Source organism: Emydura macquarii, unplaced genomic scaffold (assembly GCF_026122565.2).
Source record: "Emydura macquarii macquarii isolate MOO-44397 ecotype Brisbane River unplaced genomic scaffold, CSIRO-AGI_Emac_v2 contig_1230, whole genome shotgun sequence".
NCBI classification, from domain to species: domain Eukaryota; kingdom Metazoa; phylum Chordata; order Testudines; family Chelidae; genus Emydura; species Emydura macquarii.
This window is the reverse complement of record NW_027131367.1, coordinates 20019252-20045100: the sequence shown is the minus strand read 5'-3', so window position 1 is coordinate 20045100 and position 25849 is coordinate 20019252. Positions and strand designations below refer to the sequence as shown.

At 42.7% G+C, this 25849-nt stretch overlaps 1 protein-coding gene across 9 annotated transcripts in view; it reads right to left on the bottom strand.

Moving 5' to 3' along the window:
* The window catches only part of MAP2K4 (mitogen-activated protein kinase kinase 4), a 133820-nt gene that overhangs the window by 45543 nt on the left and 62428 nt on the right, over window positions 1–25849 (bottom strand). For 5 of the 9 annotated variants that reach the window (XM_067547727.1, XM_067547725.1, XM_067547721.1 and 2 more), the window contains 2 exons: window positions 19600–19695; window positions 10889–11063 (listed from right to left, as the gene is read on the bottom strand). In XM_067547727.1, coding sequence (XP_067403828.1) covers window positions 10889–11063; window positions 19600–19695 — 271 coding nt within the window. The remainder of the gene's footprint in view (window positions 1–10888; window positions 11064–19599; window positions 19696–25849) is intronic. The other 4 variants (XM_067547729.1, XM_067547724.1, XM_067547726.1 and 1 more) reach the window with 1 other exon arrangement.

Sequence of the window (25849 nt, the reverse complement as noted above, 5' to 3'; positions counted from 1 at the left end):
AAGTGTACTCCAAATCTCGGCGTTATCAGCTGCAGCATCATTAGGTAGCAAAAGACAATCAAAAATTTTCTTCACCCTCTTTAAAACCTACAGCAAAACAACATTCAGGGCTTCATTTTCAAAGCAATATGTAGTGGTGAGTTAGCCACAACTCCCATGATGCTAGATGGGACCTGGGCACTGTTCTGAAATGTACCCCTGGGATATTATATTTACATTTACAAACGGAAGGAAATTCAGCTGAAAGCACTGCCTACAGTGCGTCTACTGGGGTTTCAGGCCAGTTGGCCGTTTCATGCCATGGTATATACCAGACATGCTAGGCAAGATACACAAGACCAAACAACTTCACTTGCCTGGTAGTGGCCTCTATTGTTAAAGCTACATAATGATTTGCACCCTAACTATTATATATTTCCAAAACCTGCGTCTCAGGATAAAGTTTTCCATGATCGTTTTCTGCCTGACGTTTTTGTTTTTCGAAAGCTTCAGCAAAAACAGTTCAACTGATTTCCAGCATGAGATGGGGCGGGGGGAGGGAAAGAGACACTTTTATCATTATAAACCAATTCTTGTGGGAAAAATTGTGACATTAGGGCATCATCCCACCAGCACTATTGACCAAAGTGCTCAGCAGTGAGTGTAGAACCATGGAGGTCAGAGCGATGACTCGTTGCCATACACTATGGATGGGTGTAGGGTGTGTTTTCAGGGTCAGGCCCTTGTATTGCACTATTTGAGAAATAATGTACAATCATATAATTGCAGACTGGCTTGTGATGATACACACACAGGGGGCAGAGTAGCAGTTGTACAATTGTTCTTACCTTTGACATTTCCTTATATTCCGAGTGCTCCACCATGCAGCCTTAATGGTCTAGTAACTTATGTTTTAGCCTAGAACAGTAATTCCTTCCTTCCCAAAGGATCCTACAGGACTTTGTGAAACGGGTAAGCTAGTTGTACAGCATACACAAGAGTCACTTCATCCCCCGCCCACCCCCTCCAGTGCAGGCAACTGGGTGGGATACAGCAACTAGGCACGGAGAGTGAATGGCTCAGGGGAATAGTAATGAAGGTAGAGAGATTTTCATGTCTAGGTCACTGGTTCAAATCTATCTGACAGCAGTTCAGTGATGTAAGTGAAATGAGTTTGGTGAGTCTGTTCCATTCCTCATCACAGAAGTCACTACTACAACTGGCAGCATATTGACCCTTAGTATCTCTGCAGAGATGCCAAAGGCTGAATGAAACAAAGAAAGAACCTAACATTTCGCTTGAGGCGGCGGGGGGAGCAGACTGACAGGTGGTGGGGGTCTGAAGAAGCTTGCAGTACTACTGCTTTTGCTTTTGGCTATGGTGCGGACAGAGAACTTTAGCGCCCAGGACTGTCAGTCCAGCACCTTTCAAGAACACTGAATGAACTCAGCTCTTTGTCTGGGCAGCTCCCGGTTCAGACAGTTATTAATGTAGAATATTGGCACACTGCTGGTCTGTCTCCATCTGGAACACTCTGCAAAGCAGATGAACCGTGGTGGCTCGGAAATGAGCTTTTCTCCAGTTTGAAACCTTGGTATCATTCTCTGCCCACATCTTCCTTCGACAATGCTGCCTCTGCTCCACAGTCGCTGAACCCTCCCCCATCCCCTTTCAATACTAGAATGCTCTTCTCAACGGGCCCCCAATTTCTCCCTGCTCCAGCACATACAGAATGCTGCTATCAGCTCTCCCACGCCTAGAAAGACGTGCAGCTGAGCCATCCCATCACCAAACAACATCACTGACTTCCTTTCGTTTCAGGATCCAGACTAAAATTACCCTTCTTGTTTTTAAGACCTCCCATGGATTCTCCCAAGATCCATAGCGTTCTCTCTAGTCATCTAGTACTGGCCTCTCCCTGTTTCCCTGCACAATCTCATCAAGGCTAGTACAGCAGCCTTCTCTACAGCGCCTGCCATCCCAGTATCTCTCTGCCTCTGGCCCTCCACTGCACTTCAAACTCCAGTTCAAAACACCTCTTCTCTCCCTTCTCGTTACCTCCTCTGCTGTTATTTATCACTTACCACTGTAAAGCACTGGAAGATATAGTTTATATGGAAGATGCTATTATAACAATAAACTGAAATGACTGTCAAGACCAAGAACCCACCCTGCCCAGCCTTTTCCAAGTACGTTCTCACCAGGAAGGGAGGAGGAGGATACAGACAGCGGGGCCTAGAGGAGGGAAGACATTTCAGTTATACTAAAGAACTCTTTCAAACAGACACAAGAGCTACAAGAAAACCTGCAGGAAGTGCAGAGGAAGACCTGATGGTGGGACTAGGAAGAGGTCCCATACAAAAGTTCTGGAGACTGAAGATAGGTGATCCCAATAGGTAGAGCCCTGCAAATCCACAGATATCCGCTTTATATCCATGGACATCTGCATCCACTGATGCAGTTGTATTGTTTACCATCTTTGCAGATTGTAGACCAGATGTGGATCCAAATGTTTGTATCAACACAGGGCTCTAACAGTGAGATAGGGTGCTGCTGCAGATGTGGATACATATAAAAGATGGAGAGCGGATTGTGGGTCGGATACAAGTTAATTATCAGGATGCAGATCCAAATTTGTGTGTCTATGCAGGCATCTACCAATAAGGGAAAAGCAGACACTGCTGGCCGTGAGTGGGCTGGGCCAGAAAGAGATGGTATTGTTTAGCCAGAGTGCACCAGGGACACTCCATCACAGCCCAGCCTGATTAACTGGCTAAGAAGCAAATATTCAGCAATGTAACAAGAACAAAAGAAACTGTTGGAATAAGCAGCAGCATCTTGAGTGATCAGCAGCTCCTACCCAAGAGCGTGTGAAGGCTGTACAAAGACCTGCCAGCTAACACCCAGACCAAAAGTGCAACATGCTGCATGCAACCTCTCCCCTGCAGAAAAGCCTCCAAAGCTCAAGAGTAATAAAGAGTAGAGCAAGGAACAAACCAATCTAATCCAAGCCTTGTGGATAGGGGTGAAGCAGTAGATGTGCTATATCTTGACTTTAGTCAGGCTTTTGATACTGTCTCACATGACCACCTCATAAACAAACTAGGGATATATAGTCCAGAGTGAGCTGTGACAAGGTGGGTGCATAACTACTTGGAAAACCGTTCCCAGCAAGTAGTTATCAGTGGTTCAGTCAAGCTGGAAGGGCTTAGAATCATAGAAGTGTAAGAAGAGACCTCGAATAGGTCATCTAGTTCAGTCCCTTGCACTCAAAACAGGGCTAAGTGTTATCTAGACCCTCCCTGACAGGTGTTTGTCTAACCTGCTCTTAAAAATCTCCAGTGACGGGGATTCCACAACCTCCCTAAGCAATTTATTCCAGTGCTTAACTACCCTGACAGTTCGGGAGGTTTAGGTTCTCCTTAACCTCTGAGGAAAGGACACGAAGCAATGGGTTTAAATTGCAGCAAGGGTGGTTTAGCTTGGACATTAGGAAAAACTTCCTAACTGTCAGGGCAGTTAAGCAGTGGAATAAATTACCTAGGGAGGTTGTGGAATCTCTGTCACTGGAGCTTTTTAAAGACAGGTTAGACAAACACCTGTCAGGAATGGTCTAGTTATGACGTAGTCCTGCCTTGAGTGCAAGGGATTGGACTAGATACCTCTTGAGGTCCCTTCCAGTCCTAATCTTCTACGATTCAACGGCTGAAGCAGGTAATTTAGGACAGTGTCAAAGTAAAGGCACAATTCAATTCCATGTCTTACACCTCACGCCCTGGACTCTCGGTGCCTGGCCAACAAGTCAAGTGGCAGGAAAAACTGCTCTTTAGAGCAATGATTTAGGTAAAGCGTCTCTGACATTTTCTCATCTGCTTCAAACATGATCTAGATCAGTCACCTGACTCGCCCAGGGCAGGAACCACCTTGCACCAAGAGCACGAGCTCTCAGAACACTCTCCTGCAGCGCCAGCAGAGCTCATCTACAGACACTGTCCAGCACTGAAGAGATTATAACCCAGAGATGGAATCAAAGACAGAAGAGACTCGAACCAGCCTTAGCATACAACAAAAAGGATTCAGCTGCACTGAACAGTGACCAGTGCAGTCAGCTGCAGACTCCAATAAAGGACAAACCACTGCAGCTCTTTGCAGGGCCACTTTGGGCTACCTCAGTCTGGAAGTGAAGATCAGCAAAACACTCGCACCATTCGCATGACAGCGAGACCAGTTGAAACATCTGCAGGGCCACAAAGTTGTCTATCAAAACGGACATGCTTTCACAGATGGGAGCGCTCTCTGAAGCAGTCAGTTGATGGAGAGACTCAAGGCCACGGGAGAGAACGGAATTCTTGACATACCTGCTGCTCCTGAAGGATAACATCTACTTACCCAGCCATAATTTTTCCTTCTCTGACATGGAGATCTGGTTCTCTGTGACTCATCACAGCTGGGTTATGGTTCTCATCTTCCAACCAGGGAGGTTCCTCTCTCTGTTTTAAAACCTCTCTCTCGCTCTAGTTCACAATGATCTGCCAGCAGGTAGATCTGTTCAGAAAACTGACTGCCTCTCTAACTCTCAGCCAACTGCTCAATAAGACAAACTGTAAATTTTGATTAATGAACATTACAGAAGATTAGCCCTCTCCAGGCAGGATAACTTTATCGGCTCATTCTTTATTATACAAAAAAATGGAAATGAGGACTGGGCAAATTCAGGTTGTAATATGAGGGAATCCTAAAATTTCTCCATCTCTCTGTAAGACTGCTCCACAAAGGAAAAAGAAAGTATTGAGATTTTTCCCCTCCAACAGGAATTGATAAAAGTTGGTGACATCTTGGGTGGGGTGTCATGGAGTGAGTCATGTGCTCACTTCAGAAGGAAGAATTACAGATGGGTAAGTAAATTTTACCTTTCTCTCTTGTGGGAACCTGTTGCTCTGTGATCTATCACAAGTGGGAGTTAGCCAGCAATAAAATCAGTCTCTACAAACAGGGGGAAACTTAAAACATCTATTCTAAAGTGATGGATATGAGAATACACTGACGACCAGGTAGTTGTATGACAAAATTACTGAGAGTCAGGCATTATACTGTTCTGCCCAGGAAATAGCAATGTGCCTGATCGGGTTAGGCCTCACAGGGTGACTATTTGTGGGCCTGACAAACTCCTGAATGTATCCATCTTGCAACAGTGAATATGGACCCCTTCTTAGCTCGCACCACAAATCCTGACATTGCTTTTGATTTTCTTCAAGGATTAATTTGCGTAAACAGAATTTCAATGACCTGACCTCATCAAAAGCATGCAATTGATTTTCCTAATTATAAAAGGACTTGATACAAAGGAGGCAAACAAACAGATTGGTTCAAGTGAAAACAACTTTGGGGGACAGAAAATGATGGTGCAGGCATCAGAATATATGGGAAAATAAGAGCACTCTGCACAAAATCAAGATGTTGAGTACAAGATTAATCAAGGAACCAAAGGACATGAAGAGAAGGAATCCTTGAATTGCCAATACATCAATGCCATAAGCCTGGATAACAAACAAGAGGAATTGGAATTGTTCATTTATGAGCATAAATTTGATCTAATTGGTATTCTGAAATGTGGGGGAATGATTCCCATGACTGAAATGTTAAAATCAATATTTATAACCTATTTAGGAAGGATTGAGTGAGCAAAGGGGAGTGGTATTCTACATCAAAAATGGCATTACTTGTTTCTGAGTTACTGATAATTTGGAAAAAAAAAAAGATCTTGAATACTTTTCAAACAATGTCCTAACAGATAAAGCACAAGAGGGGGTACTAATTGGTCTCTGCTACAGATCACCAAATCGCACTAGGGAACAGGATCTATAATGGGTAGAAAAAAGATGCATGATCATGGGGCCCTTCAATTTGAGTGACACATGCTGGAGGTCTCATGCTGTCAATATTAAAACATTCTTAGAATGTCTAAATATTATAACTGACAATTTCCTAACTCAAAAACTGTCATAACCCACATGGGGGAATTCTATATTATACCTCATCTTGACAGATAAAGAGGAACTGATCACAGAACTAAAAATTAATGGTAACTTAGATACAGAGTTTGTGATTTGATCACATTTATAATGTGCAATCTGAATAAAGTCAAGATGAGTGATATATCTACTTGGTGCTTTTAAAAAAACAGTTTCACAAAGCTGAAAACAATTATGAGCCAAATCAGCTGAGAGGAAGAATTTAATCAGAAAAATGTGATGATAATTGGGAACTGTTTAAGAACACTTTACTAGATGACCAAAAAGCCACAATCTCAAATTAAGGAAGAAGATCCTTATTGCTTAAAATACCCCACACCTGGTTTAGAAGAGAAGTGAAGACAGTTATAAAAAATAATATATAAAAAAAATGGAATAAAAGGGAAGTGGATAATAACTAATATAAATCAGAAGATAGGAACTGTGGAAAACTGATAAGGGAAGCAAGTACCAATCTATGGCCAGCAGGGTTAAGGACAATAAAAAGGCATTTTTAAAGTAAATTAGGGGGAAAAAATCCTAAGAATGGTATTGGCTACTAGAATTGTCATTAATAATGCAGAAAAAGCAGAAGTGTTCAATACAAATTTCTGTTCTGTATTTGGGGAAAAAACAAATGATGTAGCCATATCACATGATAACATTCCTTTCATTCTACTAGTATCTCAGGAGGATGTTAAACAGCAGCTACTAAAGTTAGACATTCTTAAATCACCAGGTCCAGATAACTTGCATCCAAGAGTTTTGAAAGAGCTGGTTGAGGAGATTGCTCACAGTTTATTTTGACTTTCAGTAACTTCAATAAGAACACCAGAGAAGTTCCAGAAGATGAAAGAAAGGTAATGTTGTGCCAATATTTTAAAAAGGTAAATAGGGTAACCTAGATAATTACAGGCTTGTCAGTCTGACATCGATCCCAGATAAAATCATATTGCAGCTGATACAGGACTTGATTAATAAAGAATTAAAGAAGAGTAATGTTATTAATGCCAGTCAATGGGTTTAAGGAAAACAGATCCTATCAAACTAATTTGATATCATTTTTTAAATGAGATTACAAGTTTGGTTGATAAAGATAATAGTGTTGATGTAATATTTGACTTGTACCATATGATATTTTGATTAAAAAACTAAAAAGCTATAAAATTAATGTCACACATTAAACGGATTAAAAGCTGGCTAATTGATAGATCTCAAAATGTAACTGTAACCAGGAATAATCATCAAACAGGTATGTTTCTGACTGGCTCTTGGCCCAACACTATTTAGAATTTTTTTTAAGAAATGAAAGAAAACATAAAATCACCACTGACAAAGTTTGCAAATGACACAAAAATTGGGGTAGTGGTAAATAATGAAAAGGACAGATCACCAATACAGAGTGATCTGGATCACTGGGTAAACTAGGCACAAGAAAACAATATGTATTTTATTATGATCAAATGTAAATACATACATCTAGGAACAAAGGAACAAAGAATGTAGGCCATAATTACAAGACTGGGGAACTCTATCCTGGGAAGCTAAGAAACTGAAAAAAAAACTTGGGGGAATCGTGCTGGATAATCAGTTGAACATGTACTCCTAAGACAACATGGTGGCCAAAAGCACTAATGCAGTCCCTGAACGTAAGAACATTGGAATCTTGAGTAGAAGTGAAGAAGTTATTTTATCTCTGTATTTGGCAGTGGTCTGACTTCTGCTAGAATACTATGTCCAGTTCTGGTGTCCACAATTTAAGAAGGATGTTGATAAACTGGAGAGGGTGCAGAGAAGAGCCATGAGATTGATGAAAGGATTAGAAAACACCCCTTGTAGTGATAGACTCAAAGAGCTCAATCGATTTAGCTTAACAAAGAGAGGATTAAGTTCAAGTTCAAGATACCAACCACAATCAGGACTGGCTACGGCCCTTCCTTGAACAAGTGGGGAGCAAATATACCTGGTTACTGTGCTGGCCTGAAAGGGATGGTGGGGATTGGGTCCTACACCAGGGATTTTTCCTGCCCCTCTAACTTCCAGCCTCTCATAGACTGATATGCTTTAAAATCAGAAGGGACTATCACCATCATCTAGTCTGACCTCCTGCACATTGCAGGTCACAGAACCTCCTCCCTTTCCCCCACTCTTGTAACGGACCCTTAACCTCTGGCTGAGTTACTGAAGTCTTCAAATCATGATATAAAGGCTTCAAGTTACAGACAATCCACCATTTACAGACACACTTCTGGTACCTTTATTTCACTCCAGTCAGAAGAGAGGAAAAAAGCCAAGGGTCTCGGGCTGGTTACTTCCAAAATGTCATCTTCTGCTGCTGAACGTCCAGCCCCCGCAGCTGAAAGCCTGCCTGACACATCACTGCTGTTGGAGTTGATGTTTCAGCTTGGCCGTCCTTCACCTGGGCCTGAAGCATCAAGCAGCTTGGAACAGCCAGCTCAGAGTCTGTGGTGCTGGTCCTGCTGCTGAATTTCTCCCCAAACAACTGCCTGCTGCTGCCGCCCTGTTGCAAAGTGGAGTAGCGGGACACTATTGTGCGGATGGACATATGCAGGAACTCTTTGATCTTAGCTGGGCCTGCTACCCTGCCACGTTTTCTCCTTAAGTACCAGTTTCCTGCTGACTCCTGTTCTCAAAAATCCTCTTCCTGCCAAGGGGGGCACCGAGCAGAGGGAGAAAAACCAAAATATAGTGGGGAAAGCCCCTGCCTGCAGACAAAAAGTGGAAAGGCCTAGAGAACTGCCTACTTCTTTGAGCAGAGGCAAGACATTGGGGGATGGAACAGAGTCAGTTCTCTGATCAGACCCACATATTGGTAGTACTCTGGTGAGCTAGAGAGAGAGGAGCGTGGAAGGGGAGACGAGATAACCCAGGGGTGACCAGTCAGAGAGCTCACGAGGGACAGTGGGGACCAGCTGGCCGAGAGAGGCTGACACACATCCCAGACTGCCCAAAGAGCCACAGTCACAGAAATCAGAAAAAGACACATCCAGGGCCTCCCCAGCAGCTAGTTCAACATCGGCTTGGTGTGGAAAACCAGCCCTAAACAACTCCAACATCAAGATTCCCAGCTGCCCTGGGGTAACTGTCTGGACTAACGGATCTTGCCTTTTTTCCACCCAAGTTTCAATTTGTCTAATTTCACCCATTTATGCCCCTTTGGACCATTCAAAAGAGACTCTGCCTCCCTGCTTTTATCCCATTCCAATGTGTGTAGACAGTTCCCTCAACGCCCCCATCCAAAAAAAGAAAAGAAAGAAAGTGCTGCCGGCTTTCCCATGCAAACTGAAGGGAAAAGGTACGCCAGGCAGAGCGCAGGGAGCACCACCCAAGCCTTGGAGCACAGCAAGGGGCAGCCACCAGCATGTGGGGAGCCTTTTCCCCTTTTACATGTCAAGATTCACTCACTGAAAAACATAAAGGGCCCCGCAGGGCCCATCCCAGCCTCCCCGTGCAGGGGAGGCCAGCTCAGCGTCTCACTGAGTGGCTGGTGGCAGAGTAACGTGGCACACAGTCCACCTGCTGAGCCCAAGGCCAAGCAGTGCCTCACAGCGCTCTCCAGAGGTTCCTTCCATCTCCCATGCACTCGGCTTGCTGAGGCTGGCTCTGTCCTGGAGTTGGGAAAGGTGCCAGGCATCCCTCTGCTGTGCCCATTGCAACAACTCCAAAAGGCATAAGAGCCCACCCGTCTGCTGGAAGGAGGGTGCCGTGCTGCTGGGGGAAGTAAGAGGACTCCAAGAGCTTTTCAGCTGTTCCCAAGGACAACACATATGCAAATCTCAGGCAACTAGGTCTTATCCATCTCTCTATTGTGTAGAATGGTTGCTAGCAACAGGGTTGCAACATGTCCCCAAATTGGCTCCGACCAGCACATGAACCCACTGGGAATGACCATGTCCAGACCTGCTTAGACAGTGTTCAGAGAGAGAAACCATTAAAGAGAGTGACACGTACATCTAGGTCGTCTGGGTTCAGAGCTCACTTCTACTCTTCCAGTGAAGCCAGAGGAGCATGTGTCACTATTTTGTACCTGTAACTAGGTTTAAGAGGCGGATGTCATTAACTGTTCCGCAGCATAAGCAAAGAAGAAAGATTCATCACCTCCAGAATGAAACAACACCCATCACCCACTTCACCCCAAACGGGACTGTCAAGTGACTCATCAAAAAGCCCAACAACATGCAGTGTTACAGCAAAGACAACAGTTCTTTTAGTTACACAAGAGCTAAAAAAACAAGATTTTTTTTTTTAAATGTGACTTTGGTGTTGGTGTCAAGTACCAAATGGTCAGCCCTGGAGGCGGATACAGTCTGCACTGCCAGAACTGGGTCAGCACAGGAGGCAGCTTTGCCCGGCACGTCGGGCCAGAGTGAGAGAGCAGTATGCTGACACGTGCCCACCCATTTCCTGCCCTCTCCGGTGAGGCTGTCGATTGATGCAGCCTGGATACATGTCCACTTGGAACCAGTCTTTAGTCACTAACTCATTTCGCAAAGGACACCAAGCTGCCATTGGATGTTAACTTGTGTTTGCTACCAACCTAGGCTGGATTTGAACCAGTGATCTGGAGGTGAAAGGCCTCATATCCCGTTACCAGTTTTCAGAACCATCCGACCCCCCACAGCAGTTGCTTCCTGAGAGACAGAGTCAATTTTTTAAAGTGCACAAGCAAGATATAAGACCTTCACAGTTCACTTGACAGATATGCCCATCATACACTGTATTTTCAGCACAAGTAGCCTTTATGCTGGAGATATATAGAACAGAACAGTAGACAGGTGACAGACGGATGAACATTAATTCTCCATCATATTCCATCCTGAATGAACTGAAGTACAAACACAATTATGGGCATCATCTACTTTATGGGCATCACCTACTTTAACTGCCATAATTTGCCCACTTGGTTTGTGGACCATTTTGTTGACAGAACCATAGGCTCCTCGTCCAATTTCTCCAAGGTCTTTCAAGTCCTCTGCAGTAAAATCCCAATGCTGTTCAGGAGAAATCTTCAATTTTCCTGATGATTCAATGCTGTGTGTTCTCAGTCTCTCTCTGTCAAAAATATTGGGAAGCAATTTTTCCACATTTTAAAGTTTGTAACTTTCTCTTTTCAGCAGCACTTGATTAAACATTACAAGAGAGGGTTCACATACGCTACAGCAACAATGTGATTCCAGGGAGGATTCTAGTTGGGGATGCAGGGTTGAGGGATAATGTTAAATAAAAAAAGAGATACATTTGGTCACAGCTTTAATAAGCTATATGTCTTAGCTGCAGCATATGGCTCAATATGGCTCTTAAAACAGAGTCATTCTAATTACTCTCATTTACATGGCTATTTTCTATTTTGCATAAAAATACATCAGACTTGTAGCAGGACTAAGAGTCTTTAGAGCTCTCCCTGTGCCATGTACACAAAGCTAGGTATGTCACCTCCACTGCAGCATAACACTTGCTGGTGACTACCTGTCTTACTTGTATTACCCATGTTGAATAGAAATCAAACTAAATCTCCTGTTTTTATTAGCAGGTGTTTGAAGAGCTTGTTGATCTTAATGGAAAACTGTAATTAATTTCAAATATTGTATAATCACTTCATCTGGTTGAAAAAAGGCATCGAAGAGCCATTTTTTAATATAAAACATAATGCAAATTGACTATCACTCAAGAAACCAGAAGCTGCCAGATCAAATGTTTCTTGTCAAAGTGCCTGAGCCCGGAGTCCTTGGACACAAGAGAGATCCCCCGGCCCTCAATGGAAATTTGTCTGTATAAGAAATGCAGGATGATGCCCATGGTTTGTGAAAGAAGTTACAGACTTCCACAGTTGTTTTAAGGTACTTCCTATTATCTGTTGCAAATGTTGTTAACATTGGTTTAATAGGAAAAGCGTATGTATTTTCTACATTTTTTTCCCTAGTAAATAACACTGTTTACCTTAAAACAATTGTGAAAGTCTCCAGTGTTTCTCATGCATTCACCTGCTGATTAGCACTTCCTTGGGCATAAACTATGCCAGAGGACTGGGCTTCCTGCTTTAAAATTGCATTATTCAAAAGGTGGCCCGCACCAGAACCATTCAGTGTTACAGAGGCATTAAATCAGATAGGTATTTGTGAAAGCCAAGGAGATTCTGTCAGACTAGTCACTTGCACCCTGACCACTTCGTTCAAGTATTTGATCAAGCAACTGACAATTCCAGGACTTGGTCAAATGAGCGATAATGAGGAACAGACCTTTGATCCAATGCTCAGAGTTTCTCAGGTTAACCAGCCAAAGGAATAAACATACTACAGCGTATTCCATGCTGATAAATGCAATAAAACATCTATCAGCCAGCTGGTGTATATAGCACCTGCTTTGATATTACTAGGCCCACTCCTGAACTCCTTGGGTATGCCTACACAGCTCCTGGGAGCAATTCTTGCAGCCCAGGTTGACAGACTTGCATTAGCAGGCTCATGCTAGCGTGCACAAAACAGCAAAATGGACGTTCTGACTTGGGCTGGCGACTGGGCTCTGAAGCCTAGGCGGGAGGTGGGCTTCAGAGCCTGCTCCGGCCCAAGCCTGAACGTCAAATTAACATCTCCATAGCTATTTTAAGCAGGCTAGCCCGAGCCCCACTAGTGCAAGTCTGTGGACCCAGGCTGAGAGACTCGCTCCCAGCAGCTGTGTAGACATACCCTTTCCGGCTTCACTGGAACTTAGGTCTTTGTGGGCAGAAAGTGCAGGCCCAAAGTATCCATTTACTGGAACAACCTCATCTGCTGTGTTCTAGCTTCTTTATGAAACATTGGCGTCGCACTTTTCAGTCCTTGAAACTGGACCCACTAGAAGAAGAATCTCACTGAACAGCTTCTTTCAGCAACTCTATTTTTCTCTCAGCAACTTTTTGTGATGGTGCTGCTCCTCTTCCCCGTTACTGCTTTCCCAGTCTGACACTCCCCATCTGCTACTCCCCATCTAAACCCTCTGGACCCACTGAAGTTAAACATAATTCAGGGGAGATTGTGTCGAGGATAGCACATTAAAGTCACAGACATTAAGGACACAAAAATCAGCAGAGGCCTCATCTGTTCTTGGCCTTCTTTGATTTCTGTGTGTTTAATTCCTCAAAATAAAACATTGCATTAACTCAGATTTCTTATGGAATCTGTTTAGCAAAAAGCAAGGAATGAAAAAGGAAACAGAACACAAGAGAAGATGAAAACAATTCAGAGAAACTTAGCAGAAGAAACCTCACCTCAGACTTTGCCACCTGCCTGTATTGAACATAAAGACAATTTACCTTGGGAATCAGGTGACGAGAGTTAGAGCCTTCCTTGCTGCTCGAGCATTTTGATTTGACAGTAATCTGAAAATGGTTCTGCATTTGCTGGGAGAAGCTAAGAGATGGAACTGCTGCTCTGAAAGTTTTTGGAAATGGCCCCTTCTGCTCATGTCTTCTCAGCCAGAGCAATAGCAGGAGGCAACGGAGAGGAGACATGCAGAGTGGTGACACCAACCCGCTGAGAAATCCTGCGGCTGCAGAGTCTGAACTAGAGCTGGCTGGAAATTTTCTGATGGAATGGTTTCCCATTGGAAAAGGCCAAGTCATTGAAAGCAAAATATTTAGCAGAAACGTGTCAATTATGTCAAAATTTTACTGCTGGGGGAAGCTCAATGAGGTCCAAATGTTCCATTTCAACATTTTCACAACAGAGCATTTCCATTTTCTGTTTTGAAATCACCTTATATTTCTAAATGTATTTTATATTCTAAAAAAATGTAGATGTAGGCACTGGCATGAAACGGTTCAATTTTTTTAAACAAAAAATATTTTGACTGACTTCAAATTGATTTTTTTTCCAGAATTTTGTTTTGAGGGAAATTTAAAATGTTTTTGTTTTCACTCCTTTCCAGAATGGGAAAGGAATTCAAACTCACGGACTTTCCTGAAAAACGGAAAATGAACTTCCTGTCCCGGTTTAGCCCGTAGGCAAGCTGTGTCACTGTCCCTGCAGCGGCAGCAGAAAGACACAAGCATGGGGCGGGGAGGGAGGGGGGGTAAGAAGTCTTGGAAACGCCTCTCTCCCTACTGAGGGGGTTGCAGGGCCCGCCTGCAATGGGATCCTGGTGTGAAGCAGGGGTGCTCTGTGGAACTACAAACACAAAACCAATTTGCTCTAGTCCTTGTGAACAATCATAGCCGTGAACAATCATCATATTTTCAGTCACCTGTTCAAATGCCCATGTGAAATGGTCATTTGGCCAAATGACATGTTTATCAGAGTGGCACACATTTTAATACAGACTTTGTTCATTTAGCTAAGCTCTTAGATGTGAACATTGGAGTTTTCCTGTAAGAAGCACAGTATGATTTAAAAATCACAGCTGGAGCTTAAACATTAAAATGCTATGCTTTTTATAGCGATTTCTTCAGTGGAAAGGTAATTTAGGACTTGTCTAATGCAGGGACCTCTAAACCAGTGTAGCTGCATGCTAGTGCCTATCCCCAAATAGATGCACTGCACTGCTATAATATGGGAGTACATGGGTGTGAAACCAGGATAAGTGCAAACCCCATTTAACTGCAATGCAGTGCATCTACAATAGGCTTTGCACTGTTATACTATATCAGTGCAAAAATCCCTAATGTACATAAGCACTGAGAGACAGCATATTTAAAGTCTGCCCTTCAAAGCCAACACAGTGAACTGGGAATTAAAATAACAAAAGAGTAACTCTAGAGAGCAATGTGAAGGTCAGAAGCAGTTAAAGCCAGATTCCTGCTTCACTATTGGAAGCTAGATTTCAATCACTTGTGCTTAGTGCTGGATAAGAATCTACACAGACTTTTTAGGTCATAATATGTCAGTTTTCTCTTATGCTATTCACTTCTGCTTTCTGACTATGCAATCAAAGTGTTTAAGGCTAGGGATGTGGGTACAAAGCCATTTTCATGCTGGGCATATAACTCTTAGAAGAACAAGGTGAATGTCCGAAAAGGTGGCATTCAAGATGAATTTGGTGGGGTTTATTTCAAGATTTATCAATACTATCACTTTTAATACCCACACAAGAGGGGTTAGATTAACATTCTCATTAGAGCTGGGATTTTTAAAGGAGCCCAGGGGTCTTTGGAGTTCAGTTTTCATTGAATTCACTGGAATTTGGGCTTCTAGCTCTCTTCAGTGCCTTTGAAAATCCCAGTCTAGAACGTTAATCCAAAAACTGTCAGAGGCTTGGGAGTCCCGTGGGGCTTGAACAGACCAGACAGCTAGTGCTGTATGTAGCACTGTGTTTGTAAGATGCCAACATATAGATCTTACTACAGATGGCTACTTTGCTTTGTCCCAGCAGTTACATTCCAGGGATTAGGAACACCAAGCAAGGCAATTATTCTTCATTACAGTTGCCCTTTGATAGAAAGAAAAAACGTTCATGGATCCAGCTTGGCATTAGCCACAAAGACTGCTGAAGCCAGGCACCACTGCTGCGGGCCAAGGACAGCGTCACACAAATTCAGGACATGAAGTTTGCTAATTGCAAGCTTGGTGAGCTAGATCCACACAGGAAGTTTGGCAAGTCTAATAAACCTACATGACTCCAAAAATCTACTGAAAAATAGCCACAAAGACATTTGCACATTTTTGGAGGCATACATTCATTGTAGTGCAGTCATTAAGCTCTACCCTTAGTATCTCAGCAGTAGGAATGCTGAAACTTTTAGAAACAAGCATTTCTTTGGCGTAGGAAAGCAGGCCTATGAGGGGCAAAGCAGAGAGACGGTGGGGGCAATTTCAGGCACGTCTGAAGGTTACATCACAGCACTAAGACCCTACATAGTGGAGCGAGGCCAGCCTAGAAAGGAGGCATAGGCAACTATGTCAATCTTCAGTGAGCTCCTTTGTATTGCTGCAGGTATCAGAGCAAAGAAGCCTAAGAAGAAGGGATGTGATTTTGTGGTGGGAGCATATAATTGGCAGGGAACGTTAGAGACAGCATGAGGGGCTCTACATATATGTCAGACGCTGTGGGTCCGCTGCTCAGTGGAGAAGGGGAGCTGGTAATGGAAGATGACAGGAAGGCAGAGCAGCTCAATGCCTATTTTGCTTCAATCTTCTCACAAAAAATAACATGTGAGTGGATAACAGCAAAGTTACCACAGACAATAAAGAGGAAGGGTTGCAGAACAGGGTAAGCAAAGAACACATCAGAGATCTTCTGACTAAATTGAAGGAATTCAAGTCAGTGGGGCCTGATGCTATTCACCCCAGGGTGCTGAAGGAATTAACTGAAGAAATCTCGGCGCCACTGACAATAATATTTACAAACACATGGATGACAGATGAGGTCCCAGAAGACTGGAGAAGGACTAATGTGATGCCATCTTTAAAAAGGAGGGAAAGGAGGAGCTGGGAACTATGGACCAGTCAGTCTGACTTGGATACCTGGGATGCTACTACAGCAATATATAAAACATTCCATTTGCGAATACCTGGAGGATGAAGGGGTGATCACTAGCAGCCAGCATGGATTTACCAAGAACAAATCATGCCAAATCAGCTTGATTTCCTTCTTTGACAGGGTAACTGGTTTGGTGGACTGGGGAATGTGTTGGACACAATATACCTGGACTTCAGCAAGGTTTTTGACACAGTCCCACATGACATTCTGATAAGTAACCTGGGAAAAATGCAGGCTTGGCAGAACTACCAGTAAGTGGATACATAATTGGTTAAACAACCACAAACAAAGAGTAACTATTAATGGAGCGATGTCGGATTGGAGGGAGGTCTCAAGTGGGGTTCCACAGGGATCTGTTCTGGGTTCGGTGTTATTTAACATCTTTATTAATGATCTGGATGTAGGAACAGAGAGCATACTGATCAAATTTGCAGATAACACAAACTTGGGGAGAAGGATTGCAAACACTTTGGAAGATAGAGCTAAAATTCACATGGATTTTGATAAATTGGAGAACTGGGATCTATAGACGACAAAATAAAATTCAACAAAGACAAATGTGAGGTGCTACACTCAGGGAAGAAAAACCAAATGCAGAAATACAGACTGGGGTTAGAAGTGGCTTGGCAGCAGCACTGCTGAGAAGGATCTGGGAGTTGTGGTGGATCACAGCCTCAACATGAGTCAGCAATGCAATGCGGTTGCAAAAAAAGCAAATGCAATTTTAGGTTGCATTAACAGAGGCATAGCATGCAAGTCACGGGAGGTGATAGTTCTGCTCTGCTTGGCACTGGCTAAGCCACAGTTGAAATACTGTGTCCAATTCTGGATGTAGAGAAACTGGAAAGGATCCAGAAGTGAGTGACAAAAATGATTAAAGGGATGGGATGGAAGCCTTATGAACAAAGGCTGAAGAAACTGGGTATGTGAGTTTGGAAAAGAGGAGATTAAGAAGGGACATGATAGCCATCTTCAAATACTTGAAAGGTTGCCATAAAAAGATGGAGAAAAGTTGTTCTCTCTTGCCAGAGGGCAGGACAAGAGGCAATGGATTCAAACTACAGCATAGCAGATGTAGATTAAATCTCAGGAAAAACTTCCTAACTGTAAGAACAGTAGAACAAACTGCCTAGGGAGGTTGTGGAATCTTCTTCACTGGAGGTTTTCAAAAGGAGACTGGATAGACATCTGTCTTGTATGGTTTAGACACAACAAATCCTGAATATTGGCAGGGGGTTAGACTAGATCAGAAGTTTTCAAACTGGGGTGCGCAGAATGCATTCGCAGGGGGGGGGGGGGCGGGGGGGCGGCTGTGAGAAGCTTTAGGGGGAAAAAACCTGACTGTGCACATTCAGAGTTGGGTAGCCAGAGAGAAACAGCTGCTTGACGGGCACCTGGATGGGGGGGGGGGGGGTGTGTTGCGGCATAAATTACATACATAAAGAAGGGGGAGGAGGGGTGCGCAATCAAATAAGTTTGAGAACCACTGTACTAGATGACCCTTGTAGTGTCTTCTAACCCTATGATTCTATGATGTTATAAGACTGTTCTGCGTGGTTTTAAAGAGGTTGGCAGACAAATTATGCTTCACAAATTGGTCTAATGCAGGATTTCTGAAGGAAGTCACTAACTGCACAGAGGTTAGTGGAAATACATTCATTCTACTCCCCCCCGAGCCTAGTAAAAAGATGCTGTTCACAATGGCATTTCAGAAGTTGATTTGTGGACAATGTGCTGATAAGCCAAATTAGTGACTAAAAGTCAATGCAAATACAAAAGCTTTCTCCCTAAGATTCAGCTTTTAATAAGGCACCATGCACTGTTCACAATTCCTCAGGAAAAGCAGGTTTATGATTCTGGCTGGCCAATTTGCACTGAGTCCATTAGCTAGTGTGGCATTTCTGTAGGCTTTTCGTTTAAATGTAGGTTTCTTTCCTGAGCAATCTATACACTCTGGAGGCTAACTAACATTAATAAAACAGTAGCCATGTTTTGTATTTCATGGCAGAGGAAAACCTCTGATAGCAAAGCTGCAGAGTTATTTCAAGTGGCCTGGAAGTGTCAGCTTCCCGGTGAGGTTTCAACAGAGTCCTGAGAACAATATCTCCCTTGCACTGAGGAAGTCAATCAGTTAACAGGGATTTCTGCCCCTGGCAGAGGACACAGAATGTAGTGGTTTTGCTCCTACTTGCTCATTTGTAAGTCTTTCTCCTATTTATTCTCACGTTCTGTTTGCTACCATGTGTCTAGAACCAATCACTGAGGAAGAGATTCAGCAAATGCTTTAAAAGAAGGAATTAATTCCATTCAGCATCTCTCAGCCAGTAAAACTCAAAGAAAAAAAACCAAGTCCAGGTCCCTCACTTTCATCATGAAGAAACGGCAGAAGCTCAGCTGAGGCTGTTCTGGATTCCTTTGCTCCACCAACATTTTTCAAAGCAAAGAGCTCAGCAATGCATGGAAACCTGGAAGGAGTGCATCACAGCCCCTGCGGCCCGATCCAACACCCATTCAAATCCACAAAGAGACTCCCACTGATTTCAGTGGGGGTTGGATCAGGCCTTTGGAAGCTCCCCCATTTTGTTTTGAATTTATTTGATTAACTAGATAGATTCCACTCTCAGTTTACGCTGGCGTAACTCAGATTCCAAATAACCATGTCCAAGACAATCGAGTCCTCCTGATACCCAGTGGTGTAACTCACACTAGAATCTGGCACTATGTATTGATCCCGAGAACATCAGACTCATTTTTGTTTGGAGTGAAACATGCAGCCAAACAGTAGCACACTTGCCCAGTCTATCAAGGATGGACCATCTAGGCTTGTGTCTTTTTAAAGCATTTCAGAGTAATATGAACGTGTCTGAGCTAGCTCATTTAATAACCCTTCCTCCTGGGTCACTGCCAGTTGTCAGTGAGAGAACAGAAAATAGAGACATAACACATCATTAAGAATCAACATAAGAATAAGGAGAATAAATATATATTAAAAAATTATACTGAAATGTGAAATTATCATTACATAGAAATAACTCATGGAATGGCATGGTATTGCTGAGACAAATTTCATTACTTTATAGATGCCATTTTTGCTGACATGGAAAATATTTGACAATGGCTAACAGACAGTTAAGCTTACTGTAGCCTGCTGGAAAGTTTCTGGATGAGGTCCGCTTCTCTCCTTTTGAAAGTGAACGGGACAATGTGATTACTACCCAGTGTTGCTTGTGTATCACTTCAGCCAGGAAAAGAGTTGTGAAAATGACAGGAAAACATGGTGCTGTTATCACATGACACAATAACGTATAACATATACTCATCTAGTCATACTACCTTTGGCACGGCTAGCATAAGAAATTAGTGCACGTTATATTTTTCTTCCCTATTAAGCTTAACTAATGCACCTCTCTTCAAATTCAGCAATGCAATAGTTCTTGCATTTGAAGATCTGAGCTACACTGTTACTGTTAATGCATTATATTGTATGCATTTTGTTTTCAATGGAAATATTATTTTCAATTGTAATATTATTAAAAATATCAATCATAGGAAGATATTTTCTAATAAAATAATTGAGTATTAATAACACTCAGGACTGCATAGATTCGCCACATTGATCATCATCACATAGTTTCCTCTTGGCTCTGATAAAGGAGAATTTCTTACCAGAAAAACTAGTGTGTATTGGATCAACCAATCTAGGAGTGGTGGTCCTTCCCATCTAAACCTGTCAGTCAAGGTAAATCAACCCATCCTCTATTGAATACTTTTTTATGCCTTGGGCACACTATATCCTTCCCTTTTATTTCCAGACATCCGTAGCTAACAGAAGAGCCAATGGCTAACTACCACTCTACACTGCATGATTGGGCTTTGGAGCAAAGCCTCTCACAAGCATTCCAGGTAAGAAATTTCCCTTTCTCGTGACTAGGATCCACTCTTTCAGCATTGATGGGGTATAGGTTGTACCCTTACAAAGCGGTATGGGGAGAACAGACAGGAAATGATCACTAAAATACCCGTACATACAAATAAAGCAACGACCAACAAACAATCTTCAGAAACATATGCATGCCTTTGCTCAGCTCATCATCTGCAAACACCCCTGAACTAAGAGTCCAGCATGGTGGTATTCCTGCCACAGAAGTTTCTCTGTTACAATTGCTCTTAAAGCCATTATGCTAATGTCACCCTTGTGACTTGTCTTACACTCTTAAGAAAAAAAGTTCTATTGGGGACTCAAGCTAAGTACTAGGAGACCTAACAGCTCTAGTTTGCATCGGTTTCTCTGTTTGAGCAGGGTGTGGAAGAAGTTTGGCAATGACACTTCTTGGCTAATTCTGAAATTCACTGCAACTTTGGAGGAACACCTGATCCTGGAGGTAACATGTTGGTATCTGCTGCAGAAGAGGATAGGTCTGAGGCAAGGGAATCATCCAGCTAGGAGAGGAAAAAGGGACTGCCTGTTATCCCAACTACTGCAGTGACCACAAGAGAGGCCATAACAAGACTAACTGGAAGATCTTGGTATAGCACCAAATATGACGTATTTTGGAGGCAACCCTCAAATATGTCATAGGACTGTGGAGGTGACTGACCATCATTTATATCAATGCTCTGGAGTTCCTTAAGTCTAGTGCTATGTGACAGACTTTAAATGTTGGGTCCATCTGAAATGGCTGTGCCTGCTCCAGTGATTATTTCAGATCTATAAAGTAATTTGGCTAAACTGGAGCAGACCAACAGCTGCCAGAGAATCATTTTCCCTTCTTTAATCTATTGGGAAATGAAAGTTATTATGATGAAAAGGGAGAAAAGCATCAGTCCTGAGAGAGAGACCTGTTTAGAAAGTCAGAGAGAATGCATGGACCCCCTGGATTACCCAAGAGCCCAGACCTTCCTGGAAGATGGCTGTCACCTCCAACCAAGCTGTTCTAACCTGGTAATCAGATGATATTTTGATGGACTTTACTCATCTCTGATCGTGACTGCTTGCCAGCCAAGGTGTCAAGTGAGGCCAAGCCTAAAGGAGAAATGGTCTGGCCAGCTCTCCTCCAAATATTCTAGGTGTGTTACAAAGGAGGGAAGGGAATCAGGCCTAGCTCAAGGAAAGAACTTCCCAAGGCTGCCATTATCTCGTGTGATCCACTGGAATTTAACCGGGACATCTGACTCTCCTTCGCTTTGAGGCCTCCCAGCATGCAAAGCTTTGATGATGGGGCACAGTTCCACCCATCTGAGATGCACAGCAGAGGGCTGCTGTCTCCTAATTCATAATACACAAGGAACGGAATTAATTTTAGTCCCTCCCGTCCCGAAGTCTAATTCTCCAATGAGTGGAGTTGCTAGAATAATTTAATGATACAGGCCAAAAACCAAACCACTCATCCAATTACACAAAAACTTGACGTGTAGCATGCAGTGTTACTGTGGCAGCCTCTGTATGGGTTCTTCTTGATGGAGTCTGATACCACTACAGATTTTTCTGGGAGCATCCCATCCATTCAGCCCAGATGACCTCAACTTCCTGCACTACAAGGTGAAATGGTAACATCGTTAAAAGAGGGGAAAAAAGCTGACAATGGTGGCCTGGAAGGCTGAGCCACGGTTCTTGGAATTTGCAACTTCCCCTCTTCTTGTCGTCCATTTCATGGTGCTTGGCAAAAGACAGAAGAGTGGCTTAAGAGAGAAACAATTGTCAGTTTTGAACAGTGGAGCAGAGGATTCAAAACAGCGCTGAGTAACCGAACTAAAATACAAACTGCTGCTCACACGACAATGGGATGACTTTAATATTTAAAGAACAAAATACTTGCTTTCTGTTTTGATGAAATGCAGCAGAAGCCTGAACGTCAAATTGTCGATGACAAACTTTAATTGTTAGAAAAGTTAACAGAGCAAAAAAATGTACCGGGGATTCAGGAGGCAACATAATTTACTAGCCTTCATCTCCAGAGTCCTGGATATAAGACCATCTTAAGTCGCATATATAATGACGTGATCCCGCTCACACCTTTCTCCATGTCACAAAAACAGCAACAAGTGAATCAAGCAAGGCCCAGCAATGATAGCCACAGAGTATGGCTTGAACGGAAATGAGGTGCGTGCTGGTGCTGTACGGCTCAATTTCCAAAACACCTCAATCTAACCAATGCTAGTACTTCTGTGTTGCTTTTTAAACATGAGTATTCACCCAATATTTTTTACTAGAAAAGAAAGAACGACATAGATCCATCCACTGATTTATACTGAAATACTGTTATACGCTGGGACAGAGTTGGAGCCACTGGATCCAGAGTAGGCACGTAGTCCTTGAACGTAAAAAGACAAAGACTTCTGAAAGTGGATGCTCCAGACCCTTGCTGGTTGGTCCTAAAGATACCATCAAGGAAGGCTCAAAGAGAAAAATGCCTTATACTTTCTCTGCTAGATGTGAAGCATCAGTTTTAGAATAATTTGTAGCTTCTTGCCAACTTCAAAAAAGTCGAATACTGTTAAAATACACTGCAATTAAAGTGGATTAAAATGTTATTTAAAACACAATGTTGTTAGAGCTATGTTCAGACACTATATTTTCTCTCTAATCTTTCAGTTATAGTGATCTTTGGTGTCATTGACACATCAGGAGGTGAAATATACAGAAAGGGGCGAGAGTTGGAAGTTGAGGATGTCCCAAGAAAGCTGCAATCCATCCCTTTTTTCTATGGTTCTGACAGGAATTGACGCAGAGAATGCAGCAAGAAAAGGGGGAGGTGTTTACTCTGAATGTATCCGATCTTAACGACAGTAAATATGGACTTCAATCTTACAGCTAGGTTGTAAAAACATCTGACAACAGTGTGTGCAATTTCTTCTTGTGCCTTCACAGTACCAAGCACACTGTGGGTGCTCAGAAAGTAACAAATACTGTAATCAGTAAAAAGGCGGGAAGCTTCCACAATCACAGGTGTTCGTTTCATCCAACCAGACGTTTTTTACTACAAAGAACACATTGTGTCTCTACTGGCTGTCAGGGAAGGGCTAACCTCTCTGGCCTTGAACTGGCAGAAGGCACCCATTCACATCAGGTAACAGTAGTTTCACTGTGGTGTCCTGGACACACCCCAGGCAAATGTGATTTCTGTTTGGACTAGAAATACATACTTGGTAGCAGAAGAGAAAGCAGCAGGTGTCATTTACAGGGAAACATTCTCTCAAAGCAAAATGTTTTCTCAAATAAGGTTCGTTATAGCAGGAGAGGAGCTAAGGGGTGGAGGTTGGGCTTCTCTTCTAGGTCCGCTGTTGCAGCATTGTTTTGGGGATTTTTTAAAAATAAAGTAATGTATCTTACCAGTTTAACTATTCTCTCCTGTCTGTAACCCATGGATTATTATACCGATGATTCATATAATTTTTTTCACTGTTCTCCCCCAGTTTTTTGACAGAGATGTGCAAAAGCTAATGAAGTCACTGGGAGCAGTTAGGCTAATGCTATGTGCTTTTACAAATCCCTGCCCGTTGTGCTTTTGCTAGCACATTGCCAATGCTCAGTTTCACTGCTGCCCTGTATTGTCATTTCCTTCATTCATGCAGGTCTTCCACACAGCAAGACATGAGGAAATGATTTTTAAAAAAATCAGGAAAAGGTGCTTGTATTATCACAGAAACAGGCAGGAGACGCATGGGCTGATGAAGAACCTGAAATAAAATGCAAAGAGGTATCTCATATCTGATGCACCAAGCACTCCGTCTTTCAGAGCCTTTAACTACTAGTCCAAGGTTTCCCTAACCATCCTGTCATCCAAGAAGACTTATAAAAAGAATATACATTTCTCAGATAATCTCTATCATTATATTACACACACTGAGACAATAGAATCTCCCTCACTCAGTCCCATTTTCAGGCACAAGTCATCTTGAAAGCCATATTATTAGATAAGAGGAAAGAGTAAGCCACCAGGAGAGAAAGCAGACACTAAAAAGGGGTACTACTGGAGATTTGTGTCTAAACAGATTTCTAAGGGCTGGTCTGCACTGGCAGCGGTGGTCGATGGGAAATACGCAAGCCATGTAACGTAGCTTGCATATCTCCCGTCAACGTGCTCATGTTGACCTTCCGCGGCGTCTTTGTGGCGCGGTGTCGACAGGAAATGCCCTCCCATCGACGCAGTCTTGCTTCTTTTGGGGAGGAGGACCAACTGAGTTGACCCGAGAGTGCTCTCTGATGGGAGACCTGCTCAACTGATGTTGCTGCATCTATCCCTGCCGCTGAGGCACTGTAGATACACTCTAAGAGAAGCATCAGCTGCCCAAGTGTGGGCCATTTCAACAAGTTCTGATGAAGGGAAGGATACACAGGAACAATTCCACCTCTCTCTGCCCTCTTTTTTCTCACCAGGTATTCAAACCATATTTATGCTGTTGGCCTACAAACTCACGGAGTTCCCTCTGGAAATGTTAATCTTCTGTCTATCTAATCTATTCCAGGATTTTCCCATCAACATAGCATCTAAACACTCAATTTCTGTACATACATTGCATATATAAAGCATTATTTTACACAGAGGAAGCAGTATGGTTTACTAGTCTTTAAACAACGTGTACCTCATGAGAACTGCTTTAGACATACCCAAGGCCTTCATTAATCCATTGGAATGGGAAAATATATTCTGCCAATATTTAAAAAGGATAAATGGGGTGACTTGGGTAATTACTGGCCTGTCAGTCTGACATCGATCCTGGGCAAGACAAAAGGGAGACTGATATGGGACTTGATTAATAAAGAATTAGAGGATAATGTAATTCATATCAATCAACATGGATTTATGGAAAATAGATCCTGTCCAACTAACTTGATATGTTTTATTGATCAGATTACAAGTTTGGCTGATAAAGGTAATAGTGCTGACATGACATATTTAGACTTCTGTAAGGCATTTGACTTGGTACCATATGACATTTTGATTAAAAAAATGGAACAACATAAAATCAGCATGGCACACATTAAATGGATTAAAAGCTGGTTAATGAGTAGGTCTCAAAATGTAATTGTAAACGGGAAATCATCATCAAGTGGGTCTGTTTCCAGTAGGATCCTGCAGGAATAATTTCTTGGCCCCACATTATTTAACATTTTTATCAATGACTTGGAAGAAAACATAAAATCACCGCTGATAGTTTGCTGATGACAAAAAAATTGGGGGAGTGGCGAATAATGAAGAGGACAGGCCACTGATTCACAGTGATCTGGATCGTTTGGGTCAGCTGGGGACAAGCAAACAATATGCATTTCAATATGTTTAAATGTAAATGTGTGCATCTAGGAACAAAGAATGTCAGCCATATTTACAGGATGAGGGACCCTAACCCAGGAAGCAGCAACTCTGAAAAAAGATTTGGGGTTCATGATG